Below are 14852 nucleotides of genomic sequence, written 5' to 3' on the forward strand. Positions count from 1 at the left end.
ATGATAATGACCCCAAACACACCTCCAAGATGACCACTGCCTTGCTAAAGAAGATGAGGGTAAAGGTGATGGACTGGCCAAGCGTGTCTCCAGACCTAAACCCTATTGAACATCTGTGAGGCATCCTCAAACGGAAGGTGGGAGAGCGCAAGGTCTCTAACATCCACCAGCTCCGTGGAAGAGGACTCCAGTGGCAACCTGTGAAGCTCTGGTGAATTCCATGCCCAAGAGGGTTAAGGCAGTGCTGGAAAATAATGGTGGCCACACAAAATATTGACACTTTGGGCCCAATTTGTACTCACTTTTGTTGCCAATGGTTTAGACATTAATGTCTGTGTGTTCAGTTATTTTGAGGGGATAGCAATTTTACACTGTTATACAGGCTGTACACTCACTACTTTACATTGTAGCAAAGTGTAATTTCTTTAGTGTTGTCACATGAAAAGATATAATACAATATTTACAAACATGTGAGGGGTGTACTCACTTTTGTGGGATACTGTATATATACACATATTAATACATAAATATATATGTATATAATCATATACATACATATTTACATTCCGGACTATGGGAACACACAGTTCCCATAGACTGCAATGTAAAGGCACTTTTCAGTGCCGTTTTTTTTTTTTTCTAAGACCCCACTCCCACCAACTTTAGTACCCAAAAACTGCCTAGTGCAGTTATTTTTAATGAAAAAAAATAATATATATATATATATATATATATATATATATCTTCAAAAACTACAATGCCCTCTATTTTGAGGGCATTTGGGGCAGTTTTAGAAAATTAACCAGATATCTGATCTCTGGTTAATTTTAGGAGTGCTGATTGTTACCGCGACCTCGCAGTAGTAATAGCCAGCCACTAGTAATGGCTGGTTAATTATCAGGCTCCCGCAAACTGGCAAATTTGCCCGTTTGCAAGACAAAGATAATTTAGTATTCCACTTGTAATCTAGCCCATTGTTGAAATGACAAGTTTAATGGTCCTTTAATCTTATTGCTTAGCTGTCATATAGCGCTACGCAATTGATATGTAATGCTTTTCAGACATCTCTGGTATCCAGGTAGTTAAAAGGAGTTAACCACAGTGCAATGAAGAACTTTATCTAACATGTTTGGATTTCATGCAATTATATTAAAATAACGTGTCTCAAAAACCTTTGCCTTTATTGGAAATACATGGTTTCTGCATAACTGATACCACCGTATTAAAATCAGTGCTTATTAGGAATAGAGACAACCATACACAATTTTGACAAGTTGGCTTATTCTGCAAATAAACATTTTTAAAAGTGTCCATTTAAAGTCCATATTTATTTGTGAAATCCTAATTAATATAATTTTTTCTTTCAGATGGTAAAAGATGTGAGGCCATCCATAGAACCAAATACTGGCTTCTGGTCTCAGTTGGAAAGTTATGAAGAATCACTGCAGAGAAGAACATGAACTGTGAAGTTAATATGAGATTGAACTTTTTTCAGTTGATACTTCAGATATTTAATAAATCAGCAACACATTATTTAAGCACCTTGTGATTTATCTACTAGTGGATCCAAAAGCTGTCCTGAAGGACATCAACATCTAACATTGTCCTTTATTTTATCCTTTAAGTCACTGGCCCAAATTCATTCAAAACTGAAAAGGCTTTTCAGTAACACAGATCTCTCCAGCTGCTTCTGTGTTATACCAGAAATCTGATTCAGTAAGTTGTGGATAAATCTTACACTTTATTGAGAATTTGGCCCTCTGAAGTTGTTGTACATCATAATTCATATCTAGGTTGTTATGGTAACGTCTAATCTGCAGAATGATTTGACCCGAACACTACTCAGCAGACATCTGGATCTCTGTTCACACAGAAAACTATTAGCCATTGGTCATTGTTTTTTTTGTTTTTTTTTAATTATTTTTAAACATTTTACAATGAACATAAATACTGTACATTACTTCAGTGCGTTTAGTACAATACGGGCTAGATTACAAGTGGTGCGGGAACTATTGCACAGAAGCACGTATTGCACATTGAAAGTAAACACGATCACAAGAGCGCAATAACATTTTACACTCATTGGGTAGCACAACAAATACATTTACAAATACAGTTACACTCACATAAACACTGTCTGATAAATATTATTCAAAAAATAAAGTTATATATACATACATATACATGTCTAAACATGTGTATGTATGTATATATATATATATATGTATAGATGTGTGTGCAGATGTATTTATTTGTTTTACTGTATATTTACTGTATATATTTAACATTCCAGTGTTCTTCACTTATTATATATAATATATATCTGTATATATATTCTTACATCTATATAGATATGCGAAAAAATATAGTAGCAATTAAGATAGGACAAAAATTCATTAAGGGTGGTCCTGAAACAGAGGAGGGACCCAAGTGGCCCTCAGGGTCCCCTGCAGCCTATATGGGGCAACATTAAGGCCCATTCACAATTTCCTATCATGATAAGTGGCTAAAACAGAGCCAAAGACACACTACTGGCCACCTAAGGGTACATGGAATTTAGATTATTTTCACACATTGCAGAACAGGTTACTTAACACACAGAAAAAGAATAAGCCCAAGCTCCCTGAATGGAATGTTTATCTGAAATGGCGCGCAGAAGCTGAAAAACGTCAGCTGGCCTCTCTGAAAACCTCATTAGAGGATCATTTCAGAAAACAGATATCTATCTTCTATCTATTGGGTACTTATAGAGCACAACCTAATCACCCGTGAGGGTCTCAAGGTACTAAGGGAAGCGGAAAGGAGGAGGGGGGGGGGGGAGGGGATGGGCATTCAGTTGAAGATCCAGGTTTTGAGGTCCTTTCTGAACTTTGTAAGGAAGGTGGATTGTCTGAGGTGCAGCGGGAGGGTGTTCCATGTCTTTGCTGCCATGTGGGAGAAGGATCTTCTGCCCGCTGTGAATTTGCTGATGCGGGGGATGACTGTGAGTGCTTGGTCAGCCGATCAGAGTTGTCTGGCGGGGGTGTAGAAATTTACGCGGTGGTTGATGTATTCGGGTCCGATGTTGTGTAGGGCCTTGAATGCATGGGTAAGGAGCTTGAAGGTGATTCTCTTGTTGATGGGGAGCCAGTGTAGGTTCCTTAGGTGTTCGGTGATGAGTCTGGCTGAGGCGTTCTGGATACGTTGGAGTCTCTTTTGGAGTTTGATGGTGGAGCCGGCGTAGAGTGCATTGCCATAGTCCAACCGGCTGCTGAAGGGCATGGGTGACTGTTTTCATGATTTCGGTAGGGATCCACTTGAAGATTTTCCGTAGCAGGTGGAGAATGTGGAAGCATGTTGAGGTGATGGCATTGATTTGTCGGTCCATGGAGAGTAAAGAGTCCAGGATGAAGCCTAGATTTCGTGCGTGGTTGGTTGGGGTTGGAGAGTGACCGAGGGCTGTGGGCCACCAGGAGTCCTCCCATGTGGATTTATTGGGTCTGAGGTGGAGGACTTCGGTTTTGTCTGTGTTCAGTTTGAGCCGGTTGTCATTCATCCAGGCGGTGACTGCTGTCAGGCCTTCGTGGACATTCTTTATGGCGGTGGTGGGATTCTGAGGGTGTCCTCTGTGGTGAGGGAGCTCCAGATAGTCAGTGTGGGGTGTGGGGGGGAGAATTTGAGTGGGGTGTCAGTGGGTGTAGGTGGTGGAGGTTGAGTTATGAGGCATGAAACTGTCATAGATGTTGAGGATCTTGCGGTGGAAGTGTGCAGTGAGGGTATCGCAAAGGTCCTGGGAGGGTGGGATGTCGGTGGTGTCGCTGTTGAGATTAAGAGAATTCCTTGATGACTGAGAACAACTCCTTGCTGTTGTGTGCGTTAGAGTTGATTCTTAGAGTCTTAGATGGCTGTTTTTTTGGTGGTTTTTATCAGGTGGTGGTGGGTGGTGATTGCTTCCTTAAAGGCAGCTTTTTCCAAAGGGTCTTGCTGGATCTCCAGGTTCTTTCCAATTGTCTGCAGTGAAGGGCCGGGGTGAATTAGCTGGCCTTGTTAATGGTTTGGCGGCTGGACGGTTTCTTGAGGGGGGTGAGGATGTTGGAGCAGTGTATGATCCAGCAGTGGAGGTTGCGGGCGGAGGAGTTGGCATCTGTGGAGGTAGGTGGGGAGAATTTGTTTAGGGTGCGGTGCAGTTGGTCTTGGGTGATGTTGTTCCAGTTTCTGTGGTGCGGGTGGTACTGCCAGAGGTGGGTGGTTTGTTGAAGGAGAAGTGTATGCAGTTGTGGTCAGTCCAGAGGAGTTCGGTGATGTGACTGACTGAGATGTGGTTGCCTGCGGAGAAGATCGGGTCGAGGGTGTGGCCGGCTGCTTGGGTTGGGTAGTTTGCTAGTTGCTTCAGTCCGATGGTTCCGAGGTTTTCCAGGAGGGTTGAAGTGTTGTGATCGTTGGGGTTGTCAAGATGGAAGTTGAGGTCACCAAGGAGGATGTAGTCCGTTGAGGCGAGGGCATCATGGACTGCGATGTGGTTGGTGATGGAGTCACAGAATAGAAGGGGAAAAGGCAAAGATACAGGGTCCCTTTTATAACCTCCCATTGCTGAGTAAGGGGAAAAATAAAGGGAAAGACACACATAGGCCACCACCCTATAGTGAGCCAGAACTAGTGCTGGAGCAAGAAATAGTGCAATCTCATGCCCTATACCCCGCATTGCCTCCACAAGCTCCCATAGAGCAAGTGCAAGCAGTAGTGCCCACAGGCCCCCCAGCAAATCCTGCGTTGCGCAGATCTAACAGGAATAGACAAATCCCTAGTGGGTTAGCTGGGTTTTTGACACACAAAGCCCTTGTTAAAAGATTCACAAAGGCTCTCACTGGTGTAAGTGATGAATCAGAGATATGTGGCAGCTATTTGAGTCTGTATTTACTCCATAAGAAAAAGTAAAATTCATTATAGCTTATAACAGAGCTCCATATAATTGGGGAACTGAAACTGCTAGGAGTGTTACTGCCTGGGATGTTATAGCTGATGAAAGAGATGAGACTAAATTATACCAGTGCTATACACACACATACAGAAGTGTATACGAGAGACGTTTACTTCAGCTGTAGACTGAAATAAAATTAACAGTTGACTTTGCAGATGAAATTTTGCAAAATTCTGCAGTACGGGGGAATTGAGGATGTGGAAAGGAATGCAAAAACCTTTATAGTCAGTGCATTTGTAAATGGCTTAGACCAAGAAGTGGCTAAACAATTGCAACTGTCAATGCTAGGATGGTCAACCCTGCCATTTGAAACAGTGCGCACAGGGGCTGGACAAGTGTTTCGGACCCTTAGAACAGAGAGAAGTTAATGAAAGTGCAAAAGAGAGCGGCAGAGGCTCAGACTGTATGCTATTCTCAACAGAACAGGCAGGAAGGAAAGCAAGAGTGGAGAAACAAAGAAACAGTTAAAATGCTATAAATGTGGGAAGCTCTGACATTTTCCTAGAGACTTTTAGTCCCTGCAATACTCCAATTTCCCAGTTAGCAAACCAAACAGTAACCTCCCTTTATACAGGTTTGTGCAAGATTTAAGAACCCTGAATGCAGCTGTAAAAGCTTCATTCCTAGTGGTGCCTAACCCTGCTTCCTTGTTGCCAATCTTGCAAGAGTAGGGCGGGTATAATAACATAAAATAGTAACATAGTAGATAAGGTTGAAAAAAGACAGAAGTCCATCGAGTTCAACCTATACAAATCTAAAATACTTACAAAAAGCTCCAGTTAAGCCTAAATAGCCCCACTAAAAGGTGACTCATTTAATACTAGCAATCATATCCATGAATTTTGTTTATATACAGAAATGTATACAGACTATTTTCAAATGTATCTAGGGTATTGGCATTCACTACCTCCTTTGGTAATGAGTTCCACAATTTTATTGCTCTTACAGTGAAAAAACGTTTCCGTTGCAGGAGATTAAATCTCCTTTCCACCAACCTTAAATTGTGACTTCTTGTCAGAAACAATTTTCTAGGAATAAACAGAGCTTCTGCCATCTCTGAATATGGGCCTTGAATATATTTATATAAAGTAATCATGTCACCTCTCAAGCGCCTTTTTTCTAAAGAAAACAGACTCAGTTTGGCTAGCCTCTCCTCATAGGTTAATTTCTCCAATCCCCTTATTAGCTTTGTGGCCCTTCTCTGAACTTTTTCTAGCTCTGCAATATCTTTTTTTGTGATTGGTCCACAGAACTGCACTCCATACTCAAGGTGAGGTCTTACCAGGGCTTTATATAGTGAAAGAATTATGCTTTCCTCTCTTGAATCAATGCCTCTTTTAATACATGCTAGTATCTTATTAGCCTTTGAAGCCGCTGCCCTGCATTGTGCACCCATCTTTAGCTTGTTATCTATTACTACTCCCAAATCCCTTTCCTCCTCTGTTTGGCTAAGTCTTGTCCCATTTAAAAAATACGTTGCCTGCTTATTTTTACTTCCAAAATGTAGAACCTTGCATTTTTCTGTATTAAATCTCATTTTCCATTTACTTGCCCATACTTCTAATTTTTGCAGATCCCTTTGTAATGAAAGTTCATCCTGCTCTGACCTAATGACCTTACTTAACTTAGTATCATCTGCAAAAATAGAGATGTCGCTATTTAATCCTTGCTCCAAGTCATTTATAAAAATATTAAAAAGAACGGGGCCGAGTACTGATCCCTGGGGGACTCCACTGATCCCTGGGGGACTCAATCTGAGTATGATCCATTTACTACTACTCGTTGCTCCCTATCTTTTATCCAGTTATTTATCCATGAGCTAACATTTTCAGCTATTCCCAGTCCCTTAATTTTGTGCATTAATCTCTCATGTGGCACTGTATCAAATGCCTTTGCAAAATCTAAGTATATCACATCAACTGATTTCCCTTTATCTATATTTTTACTTACTTCCTCATAGAATCTAATTAGATTAGTTTGAAATGATCTATTTCTCCTAAAACCATGCTGATTACAACTCATAATCTTGTTTACACAAATATGATCATCAATATAATCCCTTATAATCCCTTCAAATATCTTCCCCACTATTGATATCAGACTAACTGGTCTATAGCTTCCTGGATCATCCCTGCTTCCATTTTTGAAGAGTGGCACCACATCAGCTTTACGCCAATCCTGGGGTACCATGCCTGAGGATAATGAGTCTTGAAAAATTAAGAGTAGAGGTTTGTCTATAACAGTGCTAAATTCCCTTAACACCCTTGGGTGTATTCCATCTGGGCCTGGAGTTTTATTTACCTTAATATTATCCAGTTTTTTCCTGATATCCTCTAAACATAACCCAGTTAATGGTATGGACTGGCATGTTCTATTTTGTTCCAAAGTATCATCCAATGGTTCCTCTCTTGTGTATACTGAAGAAAAAAACTGGTTTAGTACCTCAGCCTTCTCCCTGTCATTATTTATCATGCTACCCTCCACGCATTTTAATGTACCTATATTATCTTTCTTAGATTTTTTTGCTATTTATGTACGTAAAGAACCTTTTAGGGTTAGACTTAGAATCCTTTGCAATTAATTTTTCATTTTCAATTTTGGCTAATTTGATTGCTTTTAATGACTTTATAGAAGTGTCAGAAGCCATAGAGACTGTGCGACCTGACCTACAGGAAACCCCCCTGACAAACCCAGAGTTGTCATATGTGAAGGGAAAAAGGTAGCAGGCTATGCAGTAGTTTCTGAATCGGAAGTAATAGAATCAGGCCCCATACAGGTTGCAACAGCCCAAGGGGCTGAGTTAATTGCCCTTACCCACGCATGCAAGATAGCAACAGGTAAATCTGCCAAGATCTACACAGACGCGCTATGCTTTTGGAGTAGTGCATGACTTTGGAGCATTGTGGAAACTAAGAGGGTTTATTACTGCAGCAGGGACTCCCATCCAAAATGCCACATATGTCAAAGATCTGTAACATGTTACCATCCTCTTTAGCTGTCATAAAGGTAGCAGCACACAAAAAGGGACATTACAAAAGGAAATGCACAAGCAGACTTAGCTGCAAAGCTTGCTTGACTAAACAAATAGAATACAGCTCTCACAAGCCACAGAAGCACAGAGATGGCTTACCTAAGCCGGCCAAAATGTCCACAAACAAAGGAATTTCTTCAGCTGTGATATAAAAGACCTTTATTGATCATACAGAGTCCATAGAAAAAGCAACGTTTTGGGCTAGCACTTAGCCCTTTCTCAAGCTTAAAGGGACAGTATACACTCATTTTCATATAACTGCATGTAATAGACACTACTATAAAGAATAAGATGCACAGATCCTAATAAAAAATCCAGTATAAAACTGTTTAAAAACTTACTTAGAATCTCTCAGTTTAGCTGTATTAAAAAGGTAGCTGAAAAGCCCACTGCAAGTGGGAAATAAGATACTCCCCCTTCTTTTGCATATGAAAAGACCCTTTACACAAACAGGAGCAAGCTGGAGAAGGTAGCTGACGGTATTCACATAAAACTTTAGGGCTTTGTTAGGAGTCTGAAAATCAGAGCAATGTTATTTAAAAATAAGCAAAACTATTTATTTAAATAAAACAAAAACTGTATGGGCTATATAAAAAGATCATCTACAAAACATTTATGCAAAGAAAAAATGAGTGTATAATGTCCCTTTAACATAATGTGAATTTAATGGTGTTTAAATAGCCATTGTGGCGCCAAACATTTGTAATTTGCACATATACATCGCAATCTAGTGGTTACAATAGTGAATAATTATGCTTAATATTGTACTAAAAAAATGTCATGCATTTCAGCATAGAATAATACATTAGCCCCCTCTAGTGGTTAACAAAATTCATGTGCACAACTCTATATATTTTTACATGATCTTAACTATACGTTCAAATAAAAAATAATTAAAAACATTTAAAATTAAAAAAATCTACAGAGATAATTACAATTATGTCAATAATGTTTGAATCATCTTTAAACCTGTGTCTGTCAAAAATATGGTTACTCAAAAGAAGACATAAGCATCCAATCAAAAAACATCATATGCATACATTCAATATTACCATTAATAGATACACAATTGATGGATTAGATTAGATTCCTCTTTATGTTATATGGTATTATCAGGGTTGGTCTAATTGTACTGTACACACATTTATTAAGATATAAGCAAGAACAGTCCAGCACATCAGACCACTGCACGCCAACCAGGTCTCCACCACCAAGACCAAACAATATCCAGAGAAGTCCAAAGAAGGATGGCAGCAAAATGTGGTATTGAATTATTTATTGAGCACAAAGGTAGCAAAGTTTTGGGAGCAAACCTCCCTTAATCATGCAATAACAAACACTGATACAAAGTACCTTTATATACCCTACCGCCACAAGAGGGCAGTAAAGAGTATTTAAAAAATTTAACCATTTCATATACTTAACATTAACAAATCTTTCAAACAGTGTCTAATGAACTTAACCAAAAAACAGAAGCATATGTAAATATTTCTTATAAATCATGTAGTAACCAAATGTACGTAAATTTAAAGAATATTCCCAAAAGAAATACAAAAGAATACAAAGGCAATAATGTATTTAAAAATATAATATTTATAAAAACCAAATCGTCTTCTGTGATCAGCACGCAACAAGCAGAAATAACTTGTGCTGTTGAAGTCTCTGATCAGATACCTGGGTCTGCTGCTTCCAATGTGGTAAATAAACCTACTGAATTTGACCATATAGTAAATACGGGACTATCTGCTAATATTCATTTGAATAAAGAGACTGTTTGTTCTACTGTGGACTCTTCTGCTTTAAATAACAATGCTAAGAATATTGTGGTTAACATTTCAAGCTCTCCTATTTCTTATGATGAATCATGTGTGTTAAATAAGGGTTTGTCGTTCTGCCCTCGCAGACAATTGTAATTTTCAACTATACAAAGATCTTTTTAGATTTTTTAGAAACATCAGATTGAAAACCCTTTTTCTTTCGTGTAATTGGCAAGAGTCCATGAGCTAGTGACATATGGGATATACAATCCTACCAGGAGGGGCAAAGTTTCCCAAACCTCAAAATGCCTATAAATACACCCCTCACCACACCCACAATTCAGTTTTACAAACATTGCCTCCTATGGAGGTGGTGAAGTAAGTTTGTGCTAAGATTTCTACGTTGGTATGCGCTTCTCAGCATTGTTGAAGCCCGATTCCTCTCAGAGTACAGCAAATGTCAGAGGGACGTAAAGGGAGTATCACTTATTTGAATACAATGATTTCCCTAACGGGGGTCTTTTTCGTAGGTTCTCTGTTATCGGTCGTAGAGATTCATCTCCTACCTCCCTTTTCAGATCGACGATATACTCTCAATTTACCATTACCTCTACTAATAACTGTTTTAGTACTGGTTTGGCTATCTGCTATATGTGGATGGGTGTCTTTTGGTAAGTATGTTTTTTATTACTTAAGACACTCTCAGCTATGGTTTGGCACTTTATGCATTTATATAAAGTTCTAAATATATGTATTGTACTTATATTTTGCCATGAGTCAGGTTCATGTATTTCCTTCAGCAGACTGTCAGTTTCATATTTGGGGAATTTAAACATTTTAAGAAATGTTTTTCTTACCTGGGGTTTAGTCTTTTTTCAATTGACTACTTCTTGCTATTGCGGGTATTAGGCCAGCGGTTGCGTCAAATGCTAAACTTTATTGCGTCATTCTTGTTGCGAAAAAATACGTTTATGACGCAACTTCGTCATTTCCGGCGTCATATGTGACGCCGAGACCTTTCACACGGCGGCATCATTAGTGACGCGAGTGTTTCATTTCCGGTTATTTTTGGCGCCAAAAAAAGTTTACGTTACTTTGTGCGTCATACTTGGCGCCAAATTATTTTCATTATTTCAATACCCCATTGATGTTTGCCTCTTCCTTTTTTTCTCTATCAGAGGCCTATGTTTTTGCATTTTTTCCCATTCCTGAAACTGTCATATAAGGAAATAGATAATTTTGCTTTATATGTTGTTTTTTCTCTTACATTGAGCAAGATGTCCCAATCTGATCCTGTCTCAGAAGTTTCTGCTGGAACATTGCTGCCTGACATCGGGTCTACCAAAGCTAAGTGCATTTGTTGTAAAAGTGTAGAAATTATTCCACCAAATGTCATTTGTAATAGTTGTCATGATAAACTTTTACATGCAGATAGTATTTCCATCAGTAATAGTACATTGCCAGTTGCAGTTCCTTCAACTTCTAATGTGCATGATATACCTGTAAATTTTAAAGAATTTGTTTCTGATTCTATTCTGAAGGCTTTGTCTGCATTTCCACCTTCTAATAAACGTAAAAGGTCTAAAAAAACTTCTCATTTAGCTGATGAAATTTCAAATGACCAGCAACATAATAATTTATCCTCTTCTGATGAGGATCTATCTGATTCAGAAGATCCTTCCTCAGACATTGCCACTGACAAATCTACTTATTTATTTAAAATAGAGTATATGCGTTCTTTATTAAAAGAAGTGTTAATTACTTTGGATATTGAGGTAACCAGTCCTATTGACGTTCAGTCTAATAAACGTTTAAATGCTGTTTTTAAACTTCCTGTGGTTTCCCCAGGGGTTTTTCCTATTCATGAGGCTACTTCTGATATGATTTCTAGGGAATGGAATAAGCCAGGTACTTCTTTTATTCCTTCTTCAAGGTTTAAAAATTTGTATCCTTTACCAGCAAAATCCATAGAGTTTTGGGAAAAAATCCCCAAAGTTGATGGGGCTATTTCTACTCTTGCTAAACGTACCACTATTCCTATGGAAGATAGTACTTCCTTTAAAGGGACAGTCAACACCAGAATTTTTGTTGTTTTAAAAGATAGATAATCCCTTTATTACCCATTCTTCAGTTTTGCATAACCAACACAGTTATATTAATATACTTTTTACCTCTGTGATTACATTGTATCTAAACATCTTCTGACAGCCCCCTGATCACATGACATTTTATTTATTATCTATTGACTTTTATTTTAGCCAATTAGTGCAGTGTCTGCCACAATTCACGGGCGTTCTCACAATGTTATCTATAGGGTTTACCTGAACTAGCTCTCCCCTGCTGTGAAAAGCAAATACAAAAGCATGTGATTAGAGGCGGCCTTCAAGGGCTTAGCAATTATCATATGAGCCTTCCTAGGTCTAGCTTTCAACTAAGAATACCAAAAGAACAAAGCAAAATTGGTGATAAACGTAAATTGGAAAGTTGTTTAAAATTGCATGCCCTATTTGAAACATGAAAGTTTTTTTTGGACTTGACTGTCCCTTTAAGGATCCTTTAGATAGGAATCTTGAATCTTATCTAAGGAAGGCCTATTTATATTCAGGTCATCTTCTCAGACCTGCTATTTCTTTGGCTGATGTTACGGCTGCCTCAACTTTTTGGTTGGAGAATTTAGCGCAACGAGAATTGGATCCTGACATATCTAGCTTTACTCGCTTACTGCAACATGCTAATCATTTTATTTGTGATGCCATTTTTGATATTATCAAAATTGATGTTAGATCCATGTCTTTAGCTGTATTAGCTAGAAGAGCTTTGTGGCTTAAATCTTGGAATGCTGATATGACATCTAAATTTAGATTACTATCTCTTTCTTTCCAAGGTAATAATTTATTTGGTTCTCAGTTGGATTCTATTATTTCAACTATCACTGGAAGAAAAGGAGTTTTTCTGCCTCAGGATAAAAAACCTAAGGGTAAATTTAGGCTTCTAACCGTTTTCGTTCCTTTCGTCAGAATAAGGAACAAAAACTCAATCCTCCTCCCAAGGAATCTGCTTCCAATTGGAAGCCTTCCTCAAATTGGAATAAATCCAAGCCATTTAGGAAACCAAAGTCTGCCCCTAAGTCCGCATGAAGGTGCGGTCCTCATTCCAGCTCAGCTGGTAGGGGGCAGATTAAGGTTTTTCAAGGATTTTTGGATAAAATCTGTCCAAAATCATTGGATTCAGAGCATTGTCTCTCAAGGGTATCGAATAGGATTCAAAGTAAGACCTCCTGTGAGAAGATTTTTTCTCTCACGCATCGATGTAAATCCAGTAAAAGCTCAGGCTTTTCTGAAGTGTGTTTCAGACCTGGAGTCTTCAGGGGTAATCATGCCAGTTCCTCCTCAGGAACAAGGTTTGGGGTTTTATTCAAACCTATTCATTGTACCAAAGAAAGAAAATTTATTCAGACCAGTTCTGGATCTGAAAATTTTGAATTGTTATGTAAGAGTACCAACTTTCAAGATGGTGACTATTCTGCCTTTTGCCTTATATGTCCACAATAGACTTGCAGGATGCATACCTTCATATTCCGATTCATCCAGAACACTATCAGTTTCTGAGATTCTCTTTTCTAGACAAGCATTACCAATTTGTTGCTCTTCCATTTGGCCTAGCAACAGCTCCAAGGATCTTTTCAAAGGTTCTGGGTGCCCTACTATCTGTAAAGAGAACAGGGTATTGCGGTGTTTCCTTATTTGGACGATATCTTGGTACTAGATCAGTTTTTACATACTGCAGAATCTCACACGAATCAACTAGTGTTGTTTCTTCGGAAACATGGTTGGAGGATCAATTTACCAAAAAGTTTCTTGATTCCTCAGACAAGGGTCACCTTTTTAGGCTTCCAGATAGATTCAGTGTCCATGACTCTGTCTCTAACAGACAAGAGACATTTAAAATTGGTTGCAGCATGCCGGCACCTTCAGTCTCAGTCATTCTCTTCAGTGGCTATGTGCATGGAGGTTTTAGGTCTCATGACTGCAGCATCGGACGCGATCCCCTTTGCTCATTTTCACATGAGACCTCTACAGCTTTGCATGCTGAATCAATGGTGCAGGGATTATACAAAGATATCACAATTAATATCCTTGAATCCCAAAGTACGACACTCTCTGACATGGTGTATAGATCACCATCGTTTGGTTCAAGGGGCTTCTTTTGTTCGGCCAACCTGGACTGTGATCTCAACAGAGTCTTTCAGGTTGGGGAGCTGTTTGGGGATCTCTGACAGCACAAGGGGTTTGGAAATCTCAAGAGGCGAGATTACCAATAAATATTTTAGAACTCCGTGCAATTTTCGGGGCTCTTCAGTTTTGGCCTCTGCTAAAGAGAGAACCGTTCATTTGTTTTCAGACAGACAATATCACATCTGTGGCTTATGTCAATCATCAGGGTGGGACTCACAGTCCCCAAGCTATGAAAGAAGTATCTCGGATACTTGCTTGGGCGGAATCCAGCTCCTGTCTAATCTCTGCGGCGCATATCCCAGGTGTAGACAATTGGGAGGTGGATTATATCAGCCGCCAGACTTTACATCCAGGGGAGTGGTCTCTCAATCCAGATGTGTTTTCTCAGATTGTTCAGATGTGGGGTCTTCCAGAGATAGATCTCATGGCCTCTCATCTAAACAAGAAACTTCCCAGATACCTGTCCAGGTCCAGGGATGTTAAGGCGGAAGCAGTGGATGCACTGACACTTCCTTGGTGTTATCATCCTGCTTACATCTTCCCGCCTTTAGTTCTCCTTCCAAGCGTGATCTCCAAAATCATCATGGAACAGTCTTTTGTGTTGCTGGTGGCTCCAGCATGGCCACACAGGTTTTGGTATGCGGATCTGGTTCGGATGTCCAGTTGCCCGCCTTGGCCACTTCCGTTACGGCCGGACCTACTATCTCAAGGTCCGTTTTTCCATCAGGATCTCAAATCATTAAATTTGAAGGTATGGAAATTGAACGCTTAGTTCTAAGTCATAGAAGTTTCTCTGACTTAGTGATTAATACTATGTTACAAGCTTGTAAATCTGTCTCTAGAAAGATTTATTATAGAGTTTGGAAGACTTA

General features: G+C 39.2%; 1 protein-coding gene across 2 annotated transcripts in view; it reads left to right on the plus strand.

Moving 5' to 3' along the window:
- DUSP28 (dual specificity phosphatase 28) overlaps positions 1–14852 on the plus strand; it is a 63918-nt gene that overhangs the window by 26456 nt on the left and 22610 nt on the right. Inside the window, exon 2 of one of the 2 annotated variants that reach the window (XM_053709866.1) lies at positions 1368–1533. The exons of the other annotated variant lie outside the window; for it this stretch is intronic. Within the exon in view, the coding sequence (XP_053565841.1) occupies positions 1368–1460 (93 nt within the window). The 3' untranslated portion in view covers positions 1461–1533. Of the gene's footprint in view, positions 1–1367; positions 1534–14852 lie in introns of those variants that run through there. 2 annotated transcript variants of the gene reach the window in all.

This window comes from Bombina bombina, chromosome 4 (genome assembly GCF_027579735.1).
Source record: "Bombina bombina isolate aBomBom1 chromosome 4, aBomBom1.pri, whole genome shotgun sequence".
Classification (NCBI taxonomy): domain Eukaryota; kingdom Metazoa; phylum Chordata; class Amphibia; order Anura; family Bombinatoridae; genus Bombina; species Bombina bombina.